Below are 24,282 nucleotides of genomic sequence, written 5' to 3'. Positions count from 1 at the left end.
TTCTCATTTCTATATTTTATTTCTTTATATTTTATTATCTTTTTCATTAAACACAATTTTCTTAATTTTTGTATAAAAAATACATCGAGACAAAGAAAATATATAAATATATGAAATAATAGTCTGAATTTTGGTCAAAATAACAAAATTAATTTTGCACCCAAATTAGTATTGAGATCGCAGCTAATGTCATAGAATAACATAAAAACACAGCTTTTTTATAATGTTTAAATAAACTTAAATATGCCCGAATTTGATATTCACCGGAGTGCTTTTTCTATCCCACTACAAGTGAGGTAGTTTTTTTTTTGGAGATAGAATAAATTAAGAAAATGATAAATTTGTTAATTTTTATAAAGATCAAATGATTCAGTTATAATTCGACGAAGGGAGTGCGTGACATCAAATGTACTTTCAGAGATACTATTATCATTCCTCCTGATAACGCAGCAATCACTAAAACTAAATTGCTTTTGTGATTCATTGATTTATTGTGAAGACATATACTGTATACGTGATGACTTATCAAGCAATTATTGAATGCTTTTACTTGCAAGAAATGACAATGGTGCAAGTTTAACAACTAAAAACCATAAGATTGTGTTGGGGCACATGATGTTGAGAGTACAAGCACTGGTCCATCACATATCATGTGATTGTGGAGGATACCTAAGCTATGTCCTTTCCTAAAATATTATCACAAATCTTTAATCATTTAACAAAGTTGTTGAATCATTATACTACTACTACTATCGACCCTCTTTCTCTCTCTCTCACACACACACATGTCATTATACAAAAGATACAGAGTGATCTTCTCATCTGCATATCCATAATAAACAGTAATGTAGTCAGGGAAAGAGAGAAGTATTCAGTGAAAATTGATTCATAAAAATGTCTGTTAAAAACTATATAGTCTATTTTCGAAAATCAATGAAAAAAATCGGATAAAAAAGGTTCCATCCAAGCCATGAATCACATGAAATATAATTGGCACTGATTTGGAAAATAGACCAAGATTTTGGGGTGCTCGGCCAAAAAACAACACCCTTGCAGAATACAAGTAATCCATTTACAGAAACTTACAGTTCACTTCACATATCTATGTACTTCCTGGAAAGAATTGTTCGTGTAAGCTCCTTTAGATTTGCTAATATATGGCGAGGTCCTAAGCTCTTAACACCGATAAAATTCAAGAGCTGCTCTAAATCCTGCAATCAAATTTACAAATGAGTAATAACACGCCCTATGATAACAAATTAGACAACAGAAATTTGCACTGCATAAAAAAAAGGGATCGTTGGCATGTCCTCGAACAATTATTCAATAGTATCATACTTTGGTCGATAGTAAGAGTTGTTCTTGCATATCTTAGTAGAAAGTTGATTCCAGATGTGTCTCGAACAGTAATATCAACAACATTAGTGAACGAATTAAGTCATGTCAATATTAAATTTAAAAGATCCTCAATTAAGGTCATTATAGTGACCTAAATTCAAGGTTACTTTAAATATTCAATGAAAATTGTTTGTTTATTGAAAAGGTATATACGTAATGCTCCAAATATCTACAATTTATTGAAGTGATGTGTTACTAATGCAAGAATCTAGTAATGAACATACCTTGTTTAGCAGGAACACAGCGTAAGCTGCTCTTGTTGAGTCTTGACCTTCGATGAATAAAGGAAATTCTACAGGCTTTGAGCTCGTGGAAATTACTGTATCTAAGGATGCACTAGATGCTGAATGTTCAACTGATGGAGAATGGTCACGAATATATGATCGAGAACCTCCTAAGCGTAATGGATATCGCAGAGGGACTTGCAAATACGAAGCAATAAGAGACACAGCCTGCATAAAATAGCCCATTTTGATCAAGACGTATTAACTTAGAAATAAGTGCACTCGCAGATTGACAGCGTATGCATAAAGTACATAAAGCTTTCAAATATGGAAAGTACATACGTGAGCTACATATCCAAGGGCAGTTGACGAACGCTGAACCTCCTTCTTGTCAGTAAAAAAACTCATCTTCGTAAAAGAGACCACAGTGAGGTGTAACCCTGAGATAGTCAATGTGCCCTGATCGAGGGGTTTTGATCCATCCGGAACACCTGTCAGAAGACGAATAAAACAGCACAAAAATATTATGATTACAAAACTTAAGATCCTTCGTATATATGAAGCAGATCAAGAGGTAACACCTACTAACTCCAAGTTTGAATCAGGTGCATTATAATAGTGTACATCATCTACAAAATACACTATGTGCATAAATCGTGATGATTACCAAATACCAATCATATTAGAACATAGATATTAAAGGTCTATATGAAACAAAACCAAGTAAATCATCAATGCAAAGCAACAATATGATTATTATGTCTCTGCGTATATGTCCATACAACTGGTGTTGCATATGTCAATATTTACATCACAAAAATTAGATATACTCAAAATTGCTCAAATATTTTAACCAGTTAGATAATGAAACCCAATACTGGTTTTGACTTTTAGGTGGATCATTTTAAAGACTAATGGGGTGAAAATTAGCAGAAAGGTAAGAAAAGAAAACCAAAATATACAAATGACAAGGCAGCAAATACACACTCCTGGTCCCTGGACCTCAAACAAGGTTGAAAACCAAAAAAGACAACATATGCTATTATATTTAATGGCATACATAATCCGATTTCTCGACCTAACCCAGGCTGATGATCTAAAAGACATCCCCTAGTCACATATTTTATATGTTTCTTCAACTACTGATACTGTTGCACAGACAAAATAAACTCAAATACAAATTGTTCCATCCCTGATTTGCCCTCCACTCCATCAACTCTTTTAGAACAAAAACTGCAGTCTTTCTGTTGTACGTATTTTGAAGAGGGAAAAATGGCACAGAAGCAAACTTTCACTAACCACGCTCATACATCTTGGCAAATTAGAACAATCATTAACATTTGCAACTGTGACAGAGCCTCTTCAATAGCGCCATACCATATTGCACATAGCTTCATAACTGCCATTATAACTTTAAGTTTATCGTCTAACAAATGATAATGCAAAACAATTCTACCCAGACAATGGGAAGCGTTTACTAGTTTACCAAAATGAGAAACCGTGCAGCTTTGACTTGCTCAAATGACCCAGAACACATAATTGTTGGATTGGAAAATATTAATAGGAAGATAAAAAACTGTCAAGAAGGCGTTCGTGTATGAGTATAGGTATAAGGTACCAGATAGTCAGTTGATTTTACAATTTTGTAATGATACTTTCTTGTTTCGTACGATAAAGAAAGAAGGAATACACATACTTTGGGGGATAAATATTGGGTGTCTGGCTCTGAATTATTATCTTGACGGGTGTGCTTAGTTTTGTTGCCTTGGATTTTTATATACCAAATTGGTTATTATAATTTACTTGACTAATTCATTGTGTTAATGCATATATGCAGTCAAAATTACGAGCCAATAACTTTTTTCTAACAAGTTCACAAGTTTTATTGACCTATGGCTTATAGACTCTGTATATCTCAGACCCCAAAAACAATAAATTTTGACTTGATTTTAACTCTCTAACCAAGTTACCGATTCATGATTTTACTCCAGAGTTATTGTTCATTTGCAGTTTTATATTACTGAATAATATCCTCTCCCTGAATAAATGTGAGATCAATTACCTTGAAGCACATTCACTTCACTTTACAGTTAAATAAACTATCTTAATTCTTATCAACAATTACCTGACTTAATACTACTGCGAAATGATTCAACCTCTTGCTCAGAAGCTTTTCTGACCACAACCTTAACTGGATATAACAAAGTGACCTGGGAGACCATAAACTGTTGCCTCAATCTCAATGATTTCTGCAAATTTTTCAAATAACCATAACCTTTTTCCCCAGCAAGTGACCTACTTGAGTCCTGCAGTGGAACAAATTTACATTTCAGATCAGATAAGTAATTATATTTGCTAAACATATATTTATTTCATTCCACAAGTGAAAGCAGAGTAGGAAATATAGAATGAAGAACGAAGAACAATAGTATTTTAGGATCTTAGCCGCATATAAATTCAAATAATGACTACATATAGGGAAACTAAGTCCTCAACTGTTAAACATAAAGCAAGAAAACTATTTGTGTGATCACAGTGAGCTTCCAGTCTTCAACACATTATTTTTTTTATGCATTGAATGTATCTGACAAATCTTTTGCCTTCTTAGACTCTAGTAGATACTGACATAAGAAAGCATAACTTGTTTCTATTGGGAATCTAGATTTTTCGCCAGTTGTAATTTACACGTCACTCATTGTTTTCAAGCAAATAAATAGAACACATCCATCAGCCTACTCAAGATGGCATCTACGGAAGTGCTCTTCAAATATTAGTCACTATACTGAATAAGCTGAACAATGTCTGTCAGATCAAATCTCTGGAAAGGTAAATAAGGAAAGAATCTAGGGATGGATGAAAACTGGTGGCTAAAACTATACTTGTATAAAATATTAAACCCCTGTTAGAATGATTTATTATCATTTCACTTGGGTATCTAATTGGTCAACATATGCTGCAGGTTTATAGAGGACTTTACAGACATAATTTACCGCATGCTTAGTCATCTACTTGCAGTAGTAAAAGTACAAATAAACTTATACAGTCGCGATTTAGATAGTCAAAATTTAAGGACCAATGTAAATTCATTTGAGTTAATAAAACTGGTGAAGAAAGTCAAGTTACATAGTCAAACATTACCTCCATGTGTTTGTTGGCCACAGAAAGAGAACTTCCACCAACCAAAAGAGATCTAATTTCGCCACTGAGTTTTTCCTCTTGCTTTCTTACCTTCTCCTTTACAACTTTGGAACGCATAGACATCTTCCCCATCAACAGCTTGCGATGTTCCAATTTCTCACGCATCTGATCAAGCTCATTTGACCGACTTAATGACTCAGATTCTATCTGGCCATAGTGTCACTAATGCATTTAGCAAAATGCAATTAAGTCAAACAGAAAAAAAGATAGAAAAGTGCCATAAAAAGCTGTATCATTCATTTAATGTCTTTCAAACACACAACCAAAGATATAGAGTAAATTGCAGGAGCAACACGAAAGCAGAAACAATAATAATAACTAAATAACAACTACTCTTGCAACCACATATGATAGAGTAACATCTCGTGACTATGGAAATGTCATCTAGGAAATATTCCATGGTGTTTATTATCTTACAGATATAGCTTACTTGGTAATTATAAAAAACAATCAATCAATGAAAAAGTGTGTAACAAGATCCGGTGCTTTTGCAAATATGACCTACCCCCTAGTCATGATTACCAGACACTTGAAGATCCTGGTTGAGGGGGAACCAAATCATGCCAGTGAAAAAAACTAAAAGTCGGTATGAAGTGCACACAGCAGTTGAGGACTGATAAGAGGCCATTAAAGAATCTTCACAAAATATGCGAAGAAATAACATGATGCATTATCATTTTTTTGGTGGTAATGCGGTATCTGGCTATTGATGTATCATTGTTACATCCTTTGTAAAATTACAAGGAATGTCAATAATAAATGAACAATTTAGATAATAAGACAAATTTAACATGAACCAAATTCTTAAACAACCACCACATGATGGTATGACCAATAATTATATCTTTACCGTGAGCCTGAACTCATAGGCTTTCCATTTCTGTATCCTAACTCCCAATTCCCAGTTGAATCCATTTATCTATTAACATGAGAAACTTCAAATAGTCAATTTTCTGGTAAAAAACTCGACCACCCTCTATAAGTCCTTTTTCTCTTATTCTTTGTATTTATATCAATCCAGCATAGCTCTTCTATCAAACATATTTTCTAATGTTCAATTTTGGCAGTACCTGATTCACAAAATTGAGCAAAGCACATTGCAGAGCCCTTAAAGTCAGTTCATGCAAAAATGATCCCCCTCTATCCATATTGAAGTTATCACAATCAACAGCTACTTGATCAAATAGCACGTTGGGGCCATATTGACTGCTCTTTTTATTTCCCTTCACTATTCTCATTCCAACTATTATGAATAAATAAGCCAATAACATTTTGTTATATAACCATGAATCATCTTAAACCATTGGATGATGTATCAATTCAATGGCTGAGATTGATTGAGTTAGTTAAATCAGTTATGGAGTTGAAGTCCAGTTGGGAGCACGAGCTGTGTGAGTTGCTGATGCGAGCTGGAGATTATTTACGGGTTCCATATATATATAAAAGATCCGAACATAACAATAAAAAATTCAGAGATACACGTTTTGTTCATCGAGAGGGGAAGAAGCAACTACACTTCAATCGATTAATTCTAAGAGTGAACTAGATTGGATGAGTTGTTGTACAGTGTGATTCTTGCGTGATCGTGATCATACAATCATAGTGGAATCCTTCTTTTCCCGAGGAAGTAGGTTTTCCAACCAAATCACCTAAATCTTGTTTGCATCATTCTACTGTTTTATTGTTAATTAATCGGTTCATATTCATAACACATTTAGAGGATCACTAATATCCAACAAATTTATCCATAATTCATCTTCCATTGCAACTCCTTTAGCACCAATGAAAAAAATAAAGATAATAATCAAAGATCAATATATTACTTGTATCCACGAGTGAAGCTTCTCTTCAAGCACCGATTTCTTACTCTTGGCTTCCTCAAGTGCGGAGGTCAAACTGCACAAACGAGCGAGCTCCTGCTCGTAATCCTCCCATTGTATAACCTTCGCCGGCTGATCCTCCTCTGCTACCCGTTCTTCCTCTTGTACCTTCGCAATTGGCTTTTTAAACGACCCCATTCACAAGTCACGATCGACGAATTGTTTCTAGAAAATCTCTTTGATTTCAACGGCGAAATACGATATCCATCGCCGTAGCTCCTCTTCACCATCGTACTACATATAAAATTCAGGAGGAAATCTAGGGTTTAGATGGCGAGAACCGTTCCCTCATAGCTATAAATCTTTGAATTTTCGTCAAATTGATGCAATCGAATAGAGGAAAGTGAAACAATTATTTTCGTTCAATTTTCCCCCCTTCAAATTTGGTTTTTTATTTCCTGCAGTGTGTCGCAGCTGCATGATAGTGGGAGGTCGTAAAAGCGTGATGCTTAAAAGTAACGCTCTTTACACTTCCACAACATACACGTTACCATGATATTTTTATCATTTGCTTCATTCAGCAATAGTGGATGCCTTTATTTTCAGTCCGCCATTTGAAAAAAAATGTTAAGTGAATTAAATAAAGGAATAATAGAATACTAGAAAAAAAATATAGAGATCGAAGAAAGAATAAAGTAAGAAAGAGTATAGTAAGTGGGAAGAAATGTGTTACTTTTACTTAAAGGAAATGACTTTACTATTATGGAACGTACTAAACTGATAAAATGGTTGCACATTGTGAAACATATGGGATACTATTTTATATATTTATTTTACTTTATTTTTTAAAAATAATTACATTTTGACAAATATATAATTAAAATATAAAAAATTGCATCGAAATGGAGTTACAAAATTACATAAGTCATAAAAAATAAAAAATAAAAATTGTATCATCGGTTATAGTCGATCGCTATATCCGCTCGGTCCATATGGCCATGCCTGCAATTGAAGCCAGTTGGGTTGGCATTCCCATTCGGCATGTTTGACACTCCCGTTCGGCATGCCCGTAGATAATGGTCAAGATGACTTGAGATGTCTCAAACAAATTGGGTTAACAAAATTTGATGGAACTTGGATTTAGGTTTAGGTGCAATACGAATTTGACATATTATATTTAGTGTCTTTTGTGCAAAATTTCAAACGTTTAGTTGATCATAAAACTAGTGACAGATCTCAAAATAAAATTTGCGAAGTCGAATATAATAAAAAAATGTCATTGTTGATATCTGAAACAGAACCCGTGCCACGACCAATGCTAATAATGGATGAGGGATGGGGTGAAGTTGCCACACTATGGAATCGGTGACAGCTACATAACCTGCATTTAATGAAGTTTTTCTAAAGTCGTGGATATGAGTTGGCAATATTAATTTTTTCTTTCAACGATAATATTTTATGGGGTTAAAGTAGGAGAACCAAATTATTGAAGGGCCAAAGCGTAAATTCTTAAATCTTACTGTACCTATTTATCCTTCTTTTCGCCTTCGTACCTAAATTTTCTTCAGTCAATCGGATTTCACTCCGAGAGTTCCTCTCATTTTCCCCCAAATTTCGAACCTAATTTGAAAAAATATCTCAGGAGCCGCGCGCGCGATCAATGAATCGGGCGATTCCATCACATAATAACTGATAGATTCTGCTCGGAGCGAAAACGGACCATGGCGGGGTTCTCATTGAAATGCGGGGATTGCGGGACGCTGCTGAAGTCAGTGGAGGAAGCGCAGGAGCACGCGGAGCTAACCAAACACGCCAACTTCGTCGAATCCACGGAGGCCGTGCTCAATTTGGTCTGCTCCGATTGCGGAAAGCCGTGCCGCTCCAAAACCGTATAATTCTTTAAATATGCTTTGATATGTAGTTGTGTGCGTGCTTTTCCGAGTGGTGAATTCGTTAATTGTAAAGCATTCTGGTGAAAATCAAGTAGTGGCCGATTTCTTGCGTGAGTCTGGTGATCGATCTCTTTATTTTCAAATTGAAAATGATGATCTGCTGCGAGTCTGTGACAATTCAATCATATTCTTGTCCTGTTGTTCATGTTCCCTAGATCGGTAAAATTAAAATGAAAAATTTAGCATCACACACTTTATAGGCGTATGTAATATGGAATCTGGTATCTAATTAATCCATTAAAGATTAATAAGTTTCACCTCAACTATATCTATAGGTTAAAAGAGGAGTAGATGTGTTTGTTGTGGAAAGTTTGAGCAAAAGATTACCAATAAGTGAATTATTCTGCTATATAACACACATTTGAAGTTTGAACCAAACTTTCACTATAGATGCACAGTTGATCAATATATTTTTTGATGCATTTGGAGGGTACTCCTTCCTGAAATTGGTACATTGGATGATTTTTTAACTCAATGAGCTACTCATGTTTTAGGCACTTATTGTTTTTTTTTTTCACATAATAAAATTTACACAAGAAGTAGTTTAGAATTTAGCATATTTCTTAAATAATGTGGGTTTCGGTGTGTTATTTGAACTCAGGAGAGCGATTTACATACTAAGCGGACAGGACACACTGAGTTTGTGGACAAGACTTCGGAGGCAGCAAAACCTATAAGTCTGGAGGCGCCAAAGCCTAAAGATGATGTTGAGATGGAGGAGGCTGGCGAGGGTAGTAGCACTCAACAAGAAGGTGGTAAACATGTTCGGTTTTTCATGTGCATGCTATGTACTATCACCACTTCAAGCGTTCTGTAGCATTTTCCTCTTTTAAGAATACAACTGGTTTGATCTGTTGGATCCCTGGTGGAAAAATGAGTATTTACATTTCATAGCATGCAGAATTTGTCTTCATATCTTGATAAGTGAAATTTCTCTTGAAATTACCAAACATTATTTTTCCTTTGGATTTTAATGTTCATTTCATCAAATATTTTATTTATTAATATTATCAATAGTCTTTTGTTCAATCAGCTTAGTGCAACTTTCTAATACTCTTCCTCTATTTAGAAATGGTCGTTCCTGAAGTCAACCCGGAGCTACTTTTTGAGCTTGAGGAAATGGGGTTTCCTAAAGAAAGGTCAACTCGGGCACTTCATTTTTCAGGTATGCTTTTTCTGAATAGTGAATATTTATTGTAATATATTTTATGGCTTGCAGTATTCTCTTGTTTGATATAGACCTAATCACCTAATGAGCATTACACAAAGACAATCCTGATTTTTGTTTCACATTTTGTTAGTTTTTTTTTGCTCTTCTAGCCCTAGTAGATATGCACAGGGGTTCTGAGACACAGCATGCTTCTTTAGTACAATGATTATTTTGCTGAAGTTTTAACTAGATGATCTTTACAATTGTGCCAATGAAATTGGTGGATTCATATTGTTTTGATCTTCTTACAGGCAATGAAAATCTTGAGGCTGCTGTAAGTTGGATTGTTGAGCATGATAATGACCCTGACATTGATCTAATGCCTCTGGTACGAGTTTCGTGTACAGTACTATTGATATGTCATACTATCACTTAATATTAAAATAAGTATTTCTACTAAAATGTCAACACCTCTACATAGAATCTGGAAGTTTACATGTAAGCAAAAGTAAGATTCGTGGTCCTCCCCTAGCTTGCGAATGAAAGGATCAATGTTTGGTTAAAGGGAAGCATGCATATTGCAACTGCCATCCTTAGTCAATTTGTTTAGCTTGAAATTCGAGCACGCAAATATTGTAAACTCAAATCTCGTGATATGGGCTAGAAAATTTGCCCTATTGGAAGTTTGTCTTCTTTGTTGGAGACTTGGAGTTGTTTGTATATTAGTGGAATTATTTTGCTTCAATCCTCTAGACTCCTGTTGGCTGTTGCCATCATTAGCAATGCTTGCTGCAAGGATACTGTGATTCCTAATCTGAGCACTCACTTTTATCAGATATATGCCTGTTATTATCACCTAAATCATCGTTTATTTTTCTGACATATCAGAGCATATATCTGATTGCCATCTGTTCTGTTTAGGTACCTGTCAATTCCAAGAAACCCGAGGCTCCCAAAAAAGCTCTCACACCAGAAGAGATTAAGCAGAAACAACATGAACTAAGGTATACTTGGATCCTGATGAAACTCGTATCTCTTTCTGTTCTGGTACTACTACTATAAATGTGTTCGTTTCAGTAGAAGCATTCTATGTCAATGATATTAGCTTGCTGCTACTTGAAATTGATGACGCTTTTGGTTAATTTTGCAAGTGTCATCTCCTTACATAACACTGTAGAGATGTTGATGAATGTGAGGACTCATTCTTTTTTGAATGTTAGTCTACATGCATTATATATTATGGAGGATTTCATCACCCTCGTTTACCTGTACCCCGCCATACTACTGATGATGTTGCAAGCTTGCATACTCAGATTTGTTTCTTAGTTTTGCTTGATCTTTGTTAATTTCAGGGAGCGAGCTCGCAAGAAGAAAGAAGAGGCAGAAAAACTGAGTGAAAGAGAAAGAGAGAAGGTATTTCTTCATTTGATTCTTCCTCCCAGTTTTATGTACTTATCTGGATTGGGATTTTATATAGATTGATGAAAATTTTAATCCAGATTTTTATTGAAAATTTTCAATGTTACAGTATTGACCCAGAGAATTGGCGTTGATGTGCACATTTTTATTATATATATTACTGTCATCTTATTAGTTTCAATTTATATTGTGCAACTTCATTAACAATTGCTGTAATTGGCGTCACATGATATGGCAGGAAAGGATTCGAATTGGGAAGGAACTGCTTGAAGCAAAACGCATTGAAGAAGATAATGAAAGAAAACGGTTGGCTATCACTTGTGTATTCCAATTTAGATTTTGGCTTTTTTGGTAGATATTCTCAATGAGTTGGGTTCTTTGCAAACAGTATTTTGGCCTTGCGGAAAGCAGAGAAAGAGGAAGAAAAAAGAGCTAGGGAAAAAATTCGTCAAAAATTGGAAGAAGACAAGGTCCTTGCTATGTGCTTTTGTGATTTCTTATTTTCTTTGATGTATATTTGCTGAAGATATCCTATATCATGCACTTGGCCTTTGAATATATGGACAAACTTACCTGTTGATGGTTGGGTATGTTGTTTTGGAGTAGTCTGCTTTAGGTGTCTAGGACTGGGGCGTGTTTTTCCATTAATTTTCTTTTGTTATTACTTATTTCACTTCTTTCAATCTAACCTTTGGATCGAGCTGAGTCCAAACTTGTTCACATTTCCAGGCAGAAAGACGTAGGAAACTTGGGTTGCCCCCTGAGGAACCAGCTGCTGCAAAACCCTCCGCTCCACCTGTTGAGGAAAAGAAGGTATTTCCCTATCTGTTTCTTCACTGAAATGGTCTGGTTATGAGTTTGTTTGGCCTTGTTCTGTGCCCAACTGAGCTATTCTTCTCAAAATTAAAATACAGAGCTCCCTGCCCATTCGACCAGCTACAAAGGCAGAGCAAATGAGAGAGTGCTTAAGAACACTTAAACAGAATAACAAGGTATCATTCAAATTCTGTTATGATTTGCGAGTCAGAACAGAAAAATGTTAGTTTTGCATTTTTGGATTGATGAGTTTTATATTCTGATGAACAATATTCTTCAAATTTCTGAAGAGGAGAAGTTTCTCTCCAAGATTATTTCTCTGTCAATTTATGTTGTGAAGCGAATGAGCCTGATGTGTCATATATGTATCTGACAGAGCATGTTTCTTTCAAACGGAAATGTTGGGTATGGTGCAATATCTTTGCAATTCAAACAACTGGGCTACATTTTAATTCTTTATTGATGGTTCCTCCTAATTATTGTGACATTCTGACATTATATGTTCCTATTTCGTCTGAGCTATTATTACTCCTGATTAACCAGGAAGATGAAGCCAAAGTGAAGACAGCTTTCAACACACTCTTGACTTTTGCAAAGAATGTTGCAACAAATCCAAATGAGGAGAAATTCCGCAAAATTAGACTCACCAATGCTAATTTTCAGGTGCACTTTGCCGAACATATCTATCGATTCTTATAATATGGGTTATATCTCCTTTAACTGAATTTCATTGCACTGGTCGCTCTTATACATCTATACATGTTTGAGTTTATTGGTGACGATTAACTGATTAACCTTAATTCAACGTGGCAGGAACGAGTTGGAAAACTGAAAGGAGGCATTGAGTTTCTTGAGCTTTGTGGATTTGAGAAAATCGAAGGGGGTGAATTTTTGTATCTACCAAGAGAGAAAGTCGACATGCCGGTGCTCCACTCTGCGGGGAGTGAGTTGAACAGCGCCATAAACAATCCTTTCTTCGGGGTTCTTTGATCTACTGCCCACCTATTTTAAGTTGTCAAGAATTCTCTTTTGACATTTTTCCTTGCACCAAAATGCACTATTTCGCATCTGACTTCTATTCGACAGCTTTATTCCTCCAGAGAAAAATTTGTGAATTTCCTAAGCGCGGAGCAGTTTCTGGTTTTTTGTAATGTGATGAAAATCTTATTCTGCCATTGTGCTAAATGAAATGACTTACTCAGCTTGATCTTTTAGTGTCTTTTAAATTATTATTATTATTATTATTATGAGTTGATTGCTTATAAAATCATAAAGAATAGTTATGTTTTGCCCCTTTCCGAATTTGAATGATAAATCCTGATGTTTAAAAAATTCTCAATTGCTTACCTGACTAAATTTGTTTTTTCTTTTTTCTTTTTAAAAGCTACACAGTTATGAAAAAACATTCGTAGCACCGTTAATGCACGTCACTAAAACTTTATGTGTATGCATATACTCAGCGTCGCATCTGTTTGAAACATATTCGTCTTGGAACAAGTGTGAATTTTGAAAATATATGAAATTTTATCAATTAAATATGCATAAAATGAGTATTTCTATTCTTTCATAAATATAGTACTCCCTCCGTCCCGCTTTAGCAGTCTCATTGACTTTTCTGCCTTCTTTTTGTAAAAATGATAAAAAATAGTTAAAGCGGAAAAATGATAAAGTAAGAGAGACAATTGTGTAGATAAAATTCTTCTCTATATTATTTTTTTTCTTAATTTACCATTTCTCCTCTTTAACTATTTTTTATCATTTTTACAAAAAGAGAATAGAAAAGTCAATGGAACTACTTAAAGCGGAACGGAGGGAATAATCCAGAATGATTGTAAATTATAAATTTATAGTATATCAAATTTTGACAGATTATATCATAATTACGTGGTTAAAATCGTTACGAATATTACGCCTTCACTTTAATCAATCAGTATTATTGTAGAATCCAACTCACATTTCCACTCAATGGAACTCTATCATTATAACATTGGGAGTACATCAATGGAACTCTATTTTAATATTTTCAATCTACTTTATTTTCCATCGGGATTTGAGGCCTGACTGCCTGAGGATACTGATTAGTCAATATTGACGACTACTTTAAATGATAATGATTGTACTAGACCCAATGAAAGAAACTACTACTACCCTCTTTCCATTCACAAAAATTTGACAACACGATTTGCTAATGAAGGGTTATATGAATAGATATGACTTATTAAAGAGGCAAATTTGATGTAAATAGATAAAATGTTGGAATTATTTTTTTGGAGAGTATTATTTTAAAATAACTCTCAAGAAAGTCCAATAGTCAATGTCCCAAGGGCAATAGACGACAATGTTAGAATTATTTTTTTTGGAGAGTATTATTTTAAAGACTGAAATAATAGTACCTGATCTTTCATTTTCGCACGCAAATGATACATTATCTTTATTTTATATTATTTTTGGTACCTAGTGACAAAAATAATCCTAGGTATCAAACTTTTGATTATTTTGTTATGGAGGATATTTTTGAAAATTTCCATTAAATAGTATGCCAAACATGTGATTATTTTTTTCTTCATTTCTTTTTTTTTTCTTCTTTAGTTTCTCCTTCTTTCTTTTTCTTCTTTCTTTTTTCTTCATTTTCTTCTTTCTTTTTAGTATTTTATCTTCCTTTCTTCTTTCTTTTCTCATAGTTTATGTTTCCTCTTTTTCCTTTTCTCTTCTTTTTCTTCTTTCTTTTTAGTGTTTTATACATACATCTAATTGCATTCATAATATAAATCAAGAACAAAACACCTAATTAAATTAATTATTTAAAATATTTAAATCAATTAAATATTTTATATTGAATTATTTTATACTCATTTTACGGTTGAAACACCTAACTAAAAATATTCAACTCTTAATATCATTATGAATATATTTCACAATTTTAAATTTTTATTAAGATTATATTGATTAGTTATTAGTTTAATATAAAATAATAATAATAATAATAATAATAATAATTATTATTATTATTATTATTATATAATATTGTGTGATTCATAATTTAAATAAGAGTAAACTACAAAAATGGTTCTTGGACTATGGGTTTATCTCGCCCATAGTCCCTTGACTTTAAAAATATCGTCAGTAGTCCCTGGACCAAGGGTTTATCTCGAAATTGGTCCCTTTGGCTTTTTTTGGTACGAAAATGCCCTTTTGGGGGGTTTTGAGGATTTTGGGCAATTTGGTCTTTTTACACTTTTAGCATTTTAAATCTGATATTATTTCAGTTATGTACTAAATTTGATATTATTTCAAAATTATCATTCTTCTTCCATTTTGTCATCCTTCACTTCGTTTTTTTAGGGTGTCTCCACCGGCGGACGTCCCGGTCGCTCGTCGCTGACGTCCGACCGGAGGTCCGCCGTAGTGGGCGGGGAGGCGCCCACGCCCGTCCCGAGTGCCGGTCGGATGGGCTCGCCCCTCGCATCGACGTCCAACCGGACGTCCGCCACTGTGGCGAAGGTCGGACGTCCGGAATTTTTAATTTTTTTAAAAAAAAAAAAAAACTCTATAAATAGGGCTTCCCCAACTTTATTTCATTCACACCACTTGTGTTGACAAGTTTCTCTCTCTAACCTCTTTTTTCAATTATCTATAATGGCGAGTAGTCGTGCGGGTGGTAGTGGCGGAGGCACTAGTGATAGTGATGGTTATAGTGATGATGAATTGGATTTCGCTGTGCAAGAGGCGATTGATCGATCACTCCGGCAGAGGCAGCAGCGGCGGCAGCAGGCGGCGGCGGCGGTACCTCGGCCGATCCATCGCCACCGCGAATGTGAACATGGGGGTACCTCATGGAGAGGTTGAGCGGTTGCGCGCATTTGCCGACATGCGGCAAAGAAATGCCCATATTCGACTTCAGGAGGATATCATCGAAGAGGGGTGGACACTGATGTGGTTGTTTTTTTTTATCTACTATGTAATTTTTTTTCTTATCTACTATGTAATTTTTTTTTTTCCGAATGATATATGTTTTTTTAATGAAATATTCGTATTTCCCGTTCGTATTCGTGTCGAATTTTAATTCCGTGAATTTTAATTTTAATTGTGAATTAATTTAATTGTGGAAAGGGCTAATGGAAGGACTAGTGGGAAGTCCTAGTGCAGTGGGAAAGGCTAGTGATGTGGCAGTGGAATGGGAAGGGCTAGTGCTGACGTGGCATGCAGTTTTTGTGGGAAGGGCTAGTGGAGGTCCTAGTGGGAGGGGCGCCACCAGAGACACCCTTATTTCAATATTATATTTAATTTTATAAAATTAAATTTCAAATTTTGATTTTTAAATATCAATAAATTTTTTAATTAAACTATTAATTCATGGACACTATAAATATTGATTAAAACTATTAATTTTTGTTATTTAATATAATATTCAGCTGAATTGAAGTAGTACACAAATAATATTAATCATGATGGAAAAATAAGAGTACTATTTTGCCTTCATTCGGTTGTTATAATTGCTTGTGATTGAATATTATGAAGTTGACTAAAAATTTGATCCTACTAAAAATTTTATATAGGAGTATTTTTGTTGAAAATTACTAGTAAATTTTGATTGTTTTCAAATTAATAAACAAAAATTATATTAGTCTTACATTAGATGCATACTTATTTGAGAATAAATCGTGTTATATGATATATTTATGATTAAAGCTATTAAATATTGATTAAAACTAAGTCGTTGTCATATTGATTAAATATTATACACTTTCAAATATTGATTATGACTATTAATTTTTTTATTTAATAATTTTTGTAATTAAAAAAATTTATTGATATTTAAAAATTAAAATTTTGTAAAATTAAATCTAATATTGAAATAAAAAAACAAAGTGAAGGATGACAAAAAGGAAGAAGAATGATAATTTTGAAATAATATCAAATTTAATACATAACTGAAATAATATCATATTTAAAATGTTAAAAGTGTAAAAAGACCAAATTGCCCAAACCCCCCAAAACCCCTCAAAAGGGCATTTTCGTACCAAAAAAGCCAAAAGGACCAATTTCGAGATAAACCCTTAGTCCAGGGACTACTGGCGATATTTTTAAAGTCCAGGGACTATGGGCGAGATAAACCCATAGTCCAGGGACTACTTTTGTAGTTCACTCTTTAAATAATTATATTATTATTTATTTATTACAACATGTTTTTAGCACTATAACAATAATATTATTACAATAATTAAATACAATTATAACTATAATTAAGTACTCCCTCCGTCCCAAGATAAGTGACCTACTTCTTTTGGGCACGAGATTTAAGGAATGGTATTTAAATAAGTTAAAGTGGTGAGAGTAAAGTATGAGAGAGGGAAAAGTATAGAAGAGAAGAGAGAATAAAGTAGGTGGAGAATAAAGTTAGAGAGATGACTTTTTGCTAAAAATGGAAATAGATCACTTATAGTGGGACACCCCAAAAAGGAATACAAGTCACTTATCTTGGGACGGAGGGAGTATATTTGAATGATATAAAAAATAAATTAATTCATCAAAATAATAATTTTAATATTGATTAATAATAATAGTATAACGAGTGAGAAGAATGAGTGAAGAAATTATAATATCACTTTTGGTACTTAATTTTGTATGCCCAAAATAACCTTAATAATACAAATGGAAGTATGTATTTGTTTAGAGGACATTTTGGGGTCAAAATTGCATCAGATATAAAAAATGTGATATATAGGTACTAAAAACGATATAAAATAAAGATCATGTATCATTTATTTTCGAAAGTGAAAAATCAGGTATTATTTACGTAGTTCCATCTATTTTAAAATAACTCTCAAGAAAGTCCAATAGTCAATGTCCCAAGGGCAATAGACGACAATGTTCTATGTTCGTACGAATTCGGTAATGTTATTTGTCGTTCGCATTTATACCTTCTACGTAAGTTCCATAATACAAATCGATGACATCATAAATAAATACATTAAATATGTCATGCAAGCAGAAAAGATAGGTGAAGAATGTACTACCATTAGTAATGAGTTGATTGGTAACAATAATGATGGTCCCATTCTATTCAATTATTATCGCTTTTGTTGATGATATGAATTCCTTTTCTCCTTTCAACGTGATGCATGTCTCAACTTTTTGAGGAGATCTTTACTTATTTCACCTACTCAACTTTTGAATCATCTCAATTCCACATTAAGACTTCAATATTTGATGAAATAGTAGTAGAAAAAAACGGTTTATACATACTATATTCGCCTCTATACAAAGCAATTGGACAATTTTAGGGTTAGTTTCAATCAAGTGCAGCTCATCATCTTCCTAGCTTTTAAATTGTATGCATAAAAATGGCCTCTCCAAAACCCCCAAAACCTAGCAAAGAGTACTCGAGCATCGATATACCGCAACCGATAATCTACAGAGTGCCAACGCAAGTGCGAGAGTCTCGGGGTGGGCAAAACAGAGCGCCATCACCGGTGCGAGGGGCCGAGGGTAGGCACCAAATCTACGACCCGGTCCTAGTCTCCCTTGGCCCCTACCATTATGATTATGGCCTCACTCAACTCAAGCCGGTCGAGGATCTCAAATCCGAGATCCTCGACCTGCTCATCCCCGACAAGCAGCAGCAGCTGCTGGTCACGGATATACTACAAAACCACTCAAGCCAAATCAGAACCTTCTACGAACGCCTGTCGATACAAAGCGACGTCGATTTGGCTGGAATGATGCTCCGTGATGCCTGCTTCCTCATCTACTGCTTGAAGCACCACAACGACGACAACTCCGTCGTCCTCCACCGCCTCGGAATGTCGAAGCTCGCGTTCGTCGTCCGCGATTTCTTCATGCTGGAGAATCAGCTCCCCTATTTCGTAATCAAAATGCTGATCCCCCACACATGCGAAGGCGTTGCCGATAAATCAATCGACGGGTATTTTTACGAGCTCGTGATCTCCATGATGAACAGTGAAGAAAAATCGCCGCAGGGGAGAGAAATCACTCACCTCCTCGACGCCTGCCGCACGCTTCTCGTCGGAATTAATAAGAGCGGAGAATCTAAAATTGAGGAGGGGAACCAGAAACCGAAGGTGGTAAACAGCCAATTCCAGTCGGTAATGGATCTAAAAGCGAAGGGGATCCATTTCCGGCCGACGAAATCGAAATCGTACCGATTAACCGACATCGAATTCAGATCTCACTCCTTCTACGGGATGCTCCGCCTCCCGATCCTGCTGCTGGAGAGCAAGACGAAGGTGATACTCTCGAACATCATCGCGATGGAGATGTCGCCGGGGAGCCGTACCGATTTCGCGGTGACGTCGTACGCGAAGTTCATGAAGTCGCTGATAATGAAGGCGGAGGACGTGAAGGAGCTGCGGGAGAAGGGGATTCTGGTGATGGCGTGGCAGGCGGACGACGAGGAGGTGGTGAAGATGTTCAGGGAGCTGGAGACGGAGGGGGCGTGCCGGAAGGATATTTTCCGAGGGGTTAGAGAGAGAATCAACGAGCACTGCAGGAGCAAGACGAAGACGTTCAAGGCGGAGCTGCTTTATACGTATTTTCGTAGTCCGTGGACCACCATAGCTCTCCTCGCCGCCGTGTTGCTTTTGTGCATCAATTGCCTCAATTTTCTGCTTAATTATCACAGATTCGCCCGCCAGCTTAAACGGCAATGATCATCCGAATAAACTCTGTTGTGAGATTGCATATTTATTCATAATTGTGTGCATAAGCAATCGATCCAATGTAGTTTCTTTTACTCTTCATATCTGAATCACGAAATTTGAATAAATTCTGTTAAAATAGAATTATTTTCAATTATCACATTGCGGTTTTCATGATTCTCAAAATTACCTTTAATTAAAAAATAAATAAATAAACTACTTATTTTAGAAAGACATTATAATGGTCAAAAGACCATTTTGGATATAAGTGAGCCATTATTGAAACTTTTTAATTTGATAGTATTATATTTTCACATGACATTGACGAAGATTTGACAGGTGATAGAATTATCATTATCCTTAACTATCAAATTAAATTATTAGTAATAAATTCTCAATCAGTGTTTTTTCTATTTCCGCATTTTTAATTATTATCCAATTCATAGCATTTTTTTATTTGTAGAATTAAAGTAAATAACTCAAAATGACATGACTTAAATATGAAATCTTTTCTACAATTACGTCAAATAAATAATGAAAATTACATAGATTAAAAGTCCATTACGTAATTTAAGTTTTCCAGAGGAAAGTAAGTATGTGAATTGTGATTAAAATAAATAATTAAAAAAAACTATTTTGTAAAGAAAATTAAAAAATTGATTTGTGTTTGGCCCGGTGCCCGTAAAGCAACAGCATACGGGACTGGACAGTAAATCAGTCCCGGAATCACACCCCTGGAGGGGTGCGGGGCCCAGTCCCTCGCCCTCCCACATATCGGACGGGGTGCCCATACCTCTAGAGCATTCCGAACCAAATTTAAAGCCCGTTACTGATGCTCTTGCCGATAAAAATAATCAAACTGACATTATAATTTTATTGATAAAACCAAAGGCAAGTTGTAATATCCTTCGAAAATAAGCAGTACGTTTAAGCAAATCTCCAAACTGGCCATGACATTGATAAAACAACAAAAACATGTACTAAGACTTAAATTATCTGCAAATTTTCTACCAATCAGGAGAAGCTCGAGTAAACAGAACACATGGGGAAAAAGAGCCCTTTATGTGCTAGGATTAAATACTAATTAAATCAATAACGATATAAGAAAACATATGTTTGCTCTTTCTCAATTGGGAAAAAAAGAAAATGACAAATTATATCTGTCTAGTGAAAAGTTGGCCACATGTTCTGCTAATCATTCTTGCTGTATAACTATTTCCCTCAACATTACAACACAGTAATAAGTCACTTAATAGCAGGCTAAATATACGATAATGAGTAATGGGATCTCATCTCTTGTCCAAATTAAGACAGGCATAAGCGAAACCACATGCCAAGTACCTACTAGAGTGTCTGGAGAAGTGCTGCTTGAAAATATCAGCCTCGAACAATTTTATGCTGAGGACGATCTCAAGCCGGTAATTCAAGCTTTGCATTATTCTTCCAGCTGAGAAAATGAAATCAGAAAATAAATCAGTATAAAGCAAATACGAACTTTGGACATGTGGTCTGGACAAGCCCTATCAAATGTACTTTACCTTTGGAAATAGTAATAAAAGAAATCGGCATAAAGCAAGGTCTGGACAAGCCCTGAAACCCAAGCTGCAGGGCAAAAATAAGCACATCAATTTAGTACTACTATAAATTTCGGTAACCAGCTGTTCCTCTTTAGAGATTTTAGCTTCGGCAGGAACATCACCCAAATTTCATGATTATAAGGCAAAACAGACAGAAAAAGAGAGAGAGATAGAGGCTTTACATATCCAGTGGACAAAGTGTGGCTGAGTGAAGTAACGGTAAACCCAGTTCAAAATGTAGAATGATCGGTAGGCACTGCAAGAAGAAACCAAGACATAAAAAAGTTAAGTGTACAAAACCAAGTAAATTTAGCTTTAAAGAAAGGAACAAGAGGTTCTAATGGCAGTGGTAACTCAGTTAAATCATGTTCCACCAAGTAAGCAAAAGAATATCATGAAATATGAATATTTTGACAGACATAAGTTACCAGCGACCCCTTTTACTGTGAAAAAGAATGGAATCTGACAAGTCAAATCCATCTAATCATTTTTCCATCCCACAAACTAATTGTAAAATTCATGAAAGAGACAACAAATACACCAGTCGATAACTAAACTGGATAGCCAGTTGTTATCAAGATAAAGAGTACAGAGTGAGTAATATGTGCTTTAATCAATATTTCTACTATAAGTGGAGTCTTTCATGGGAATAAATTTCTATTATACATAATTGATGTTTTTCTAGCAATAAAGTTACATCAACTGTTCAACAAAGAGTGGTAATGAGAGAGAAGACTGTACATAAATCATCTCCATGCATCCTTATAAAAAATTATGTTCGAGCTAATAGTGTTAATAATATTTTAGAATATGTAAACAATTTTCAATTGGAATTACATCAAATTTCGAAACTAGGTCTGCTTAACAATGACATCTGAAATCTTCATACAAGCTACTTCCTCCATATATATTGTAATGCTCTAATTATAGTCATGTCGCAAGCACCCAAGACAGCATAACACATACCAAATTCATACATTCACACAATCTGTACATTACATAACAATAAATCCTAATAATTGATTTCGAAAATCAAGGCTGAATCTCATAAGCTATACTTTTACCCAAGACTCTTTACCAGATATTAAAGCATAAATTGGATTTTATAACAAAAGATAACACTAGAGGAACTTGCCACACGACAAAACACAATTTGAACCCCACCATCATTGATTCGTACACACCGACTGCTGCAAGAATTAAAAAAAATTAAAGGGGGGAATCATCCATTACCCTAGAAGAAAAACATATTGCCCTGTCAAGTTGTCAATATTTCTCGTTCTCTGCAACAAGACCAGTTGAGGAAGGATGGCAACAGCTTCCAGGTACAAGGAAAAGGCCCACATAACCTAGTCAATCATATAAAGCATAAATATTTTACAGAGAAATATGTTGGTACATATATTAGCTTTCTCATGGGATTACAGTACCTCTCTAAAGGTAAACTTCTCATTCAAGACCAGGGCTAGTAATAAGCATGGAAGAATTAGAAAATAGTGGCGAAAAGTGTCGTGATCTTTGTCGTATGATCTGCGCACAATCTTGTGACGCCTCATATACCAGACAATTGAGAAAGAGCTCACCAAAAATATTAATTTCATAAGTGTGTTATAGAAAGACACATATTGTGTAAATAAATCCAAGTAGCGAGTAGCAAAAACAATAGCATAGAGCTCCTGAGTCTTCAGAGAAACGCCTGCATAAACACATACAGTCAACATCTTAAAAATGATTAAAGAGACATGATTCATATTGTTCCAATCAAGCCATGAGAAGATGACAAGGCACACCTCAGCAGGCAACATATTCAACTGATGAGTTGCACTAATTAGGTTCCTATGCGTAATGAAGTGAAAGTAGGCTGCAAATGTAAGTCATCATCTACTCTATCTGATTTACAAAGCATGTATACCGATTCCCAAATCGATTTACAACCAACATAGAAGTGATCTCCCAATCATATATGTCTATAAGACTATAACGGATGTAAAATAGATGCAGGGTCTCAGTGGGCTTAAGAATTTTCCACTGAAAGTACAATTTTGTGAGCATTACTACAACATGATACTTGTAATACCACCAACCTCAAAGGATTGGTAGTTTTTCAGCTAATCTGAAGCATAAAGCTTGCAGTTAAGTTTTAAATACACTAGACCAGTAACCACATCACCTATGTCTTGATCTGACCTCAGCTAATCCAACTATCAGAAAGTACCAATAGAATCATTTAACCTCTCAAACAATAAACTTCCCTTGGATACAATTATTTCCACCCAAACAGATGAATCTCCTCCAGAACCTCTTACATTAAAGCAGAAAGAGGCAAGGACCATCAAACTACTCCAACCTTTGATCAGTTCCTTGGCTGAAGACCTGGTAAATTTATTATAGCTCTCATTACTAACATAGCCTACAACATCTCAATTTGACCTCATTACATCTAGCTCTACCTGGTCTCTGAACATGACTAAGCCCAAACAACAATGCCCCAAACACCCTTATGCCAAGTGCACAAAAATATTTGCACCCAATCTTACTGTGCATCAGTTTCACGATTGATAATTTAATAAGTAAAATTTAGATTGACTGCGCCACAGTTCGTGTGACACGTACGGAAACAAGGGAATATGTTTCCATTGCCAGAAAAGAAAACCATTCCACCAATTACAAAAACAAACAACAATGAAATCGCTTTGTCTCACTCCGTCTCTCTCACACACACGAGGCACTGAATTAGGGCTTTAGATACAACAAACAGGGGCGTTTCAGCCGCAAACACCAAATCTCTTAATCTGGATCTTGCGAAGCAAATTGGATAAGAAAAAAAGGGGAATATGTAAATGCATACCTGCACATGATTTGATAGTGTGAATCTTGAGGAGCAGGACAAGAACACTTGCCAAATGTGTCATATCCCCTACTAGCCTGAATATATTCATCTTCACTCTCTTTTCTTCTCACTCTCTCTGCAAACCAGAAAATTTTTGCTTGTGCCCAGAAAATAGCAGAACAAGATTTTGCGTAGTTGTATTAGTATTTCCCTTTTTTAATTTAGACAAAATGAAATTGG

General features: G+C 35.1%; 4 protein-coding genes across 7 annotated transcripts; 2 read left to right on the top strand and 2 right to left on the bottom strand.

Annotated features, from left to right (window-relative positions):
- Positions 1 to 664: 664 nt before the first annotated feature.
- On the bottom strand, positions 665 to 7,084 carry LOC125191921 (UV radiation resistance-associated protein). Of its 4 annotated transcripts, XM_048089356.1 has the most exons (7): positions 6,644 to 7,084; positions 4,761 to 4,967; positions 3,748 to 3,928; positions 1,965 to 2,113; positions 1,623 to 1,850; positions 1,087 to 1,211; positions 665 to 822 (listed from the first exon to the last, which is right to left on the bottom strand). In XM_048089356.1, exons 1-6 carry the CDS (start codon positions 6,836 to 6,838, stop codon positions 1,095 to 1,097), a joined length of 1,077 nt encoding a protein of 358 aa, XP_047945313.1. In that variant the 5' UTR covers positions 6,839 to 7,084; the 3' UTR covers positions 665 to 822; positions 1,087 to 1,094. The 4 variants fall into 4 exon arrangements, with proteins under 4 accessions (XP_047945313.1, XP_047945312.1, XP_047945314.1 ...); XM_048089355.1 differs by lacking the exon at positions 665 to 822 and having other exon boundaries at positions 949 to 1,211; XM_048089357.1 differs by lacking the exon at positions 665 to 822 and having other exon boundaries at positions 949 to 1,211; positions 4,761 to 4,982; positions 6,644 to 6,782.
- Positions 7,085 to 8,201: 1,117 nt separating this feature from the next.
- Positions 8,202 to 13,184, top strand: LOC125196909 (UBX domain-containing protein 1). Its single transcript, XM_048095574.1, has 12 exons — positions 8,202 to 8,529; positions 9,194 to 9,344; positions 9,662 to 9,757; positions 10,054 to 10,130; positions 10,664 to 10,746; positions 11,095 to 11,155; positions 11,400 to 11,467; positions 11,550 to 11,631; positions 11,891 to 11,974; positions 12,076 to 12,153; positions 12,521 to 12,640; positions 12,791 to 13,184. Exons 1-12 carry the CDS (start codon positions 8,362 to 8,364, stop codon positions 12,965 to 12,967), a joined length of 1,245 nt encoding a protein of 414 aa, XP_047951531.1. The 5' UTR covers positions 8,202 to 8,361; the 3' UTR covers positions 12,968 to 13,184.
- A 5,137-nt stretch (positions 13,185 to 18,321) lies between these two features.
- Positions 18,322 to 19,647, top strand: LOC125195377 (UPF0481 protein At3g47200-like). Its single transcript, XM_048093535.1, has one exon. The coding sequence runs from the start codon at positions 18,322 to 18,324 to the stop codon at positions 19,645 to 19,647; it is 1,326 nt and encodes a 441-aa protein (XP_047949492.1).
- Positions 19,648 to 20,736: 1,089 nt separating this feature from the next.
- On the bottom strand, positions 20,737 to 24,282 carry LOC125197068 (ER lumen protein-retaining receptor-like). The gene is made up of 6 exons (XM_048095766.1): positions 24,061 to 24,282; positions 22,643 to 22,908; positions 22,446 to 22,561; positions 21,395 to 21,468; positions 21,174 to 21,237; positions 20,737 to 21,082 (listed from the first exon to the last, which is right to left on the bottom strand). Exons 1-6 carry the CDS (start codon positions 24,149 to 24,151, stop codon positions 21,046 to 21,048), a joined length of 648 nt encoding a protein of 215 aa, XP_047951723.1. The 5' UTR covers positions 24,152 to 24,282; the 3' UTR covers positions 20,737 to 21,045.

This window comes from Salvia hispanica, chromosome 6 (assembly GCF_023119035.1).
Source record: "Salvia hispanica cultivar TCC Black 2014 chromosome 6, UniMelb_Shisp_WGS_1.0, whole genome shotgun sequence".
NCBI classification, from domain to species: Eukaryota; Viridiplantae; Streptophyta; class Magnoliopsida; order Lamiales; family Lamiaceae; genus Salvia; species Salvia hispanica.
The sequence above is the reverse complement of the archived record's forward strand: the minus strand, read 5'-3'. Positions and strand labels throughout refer to the sequence as shown.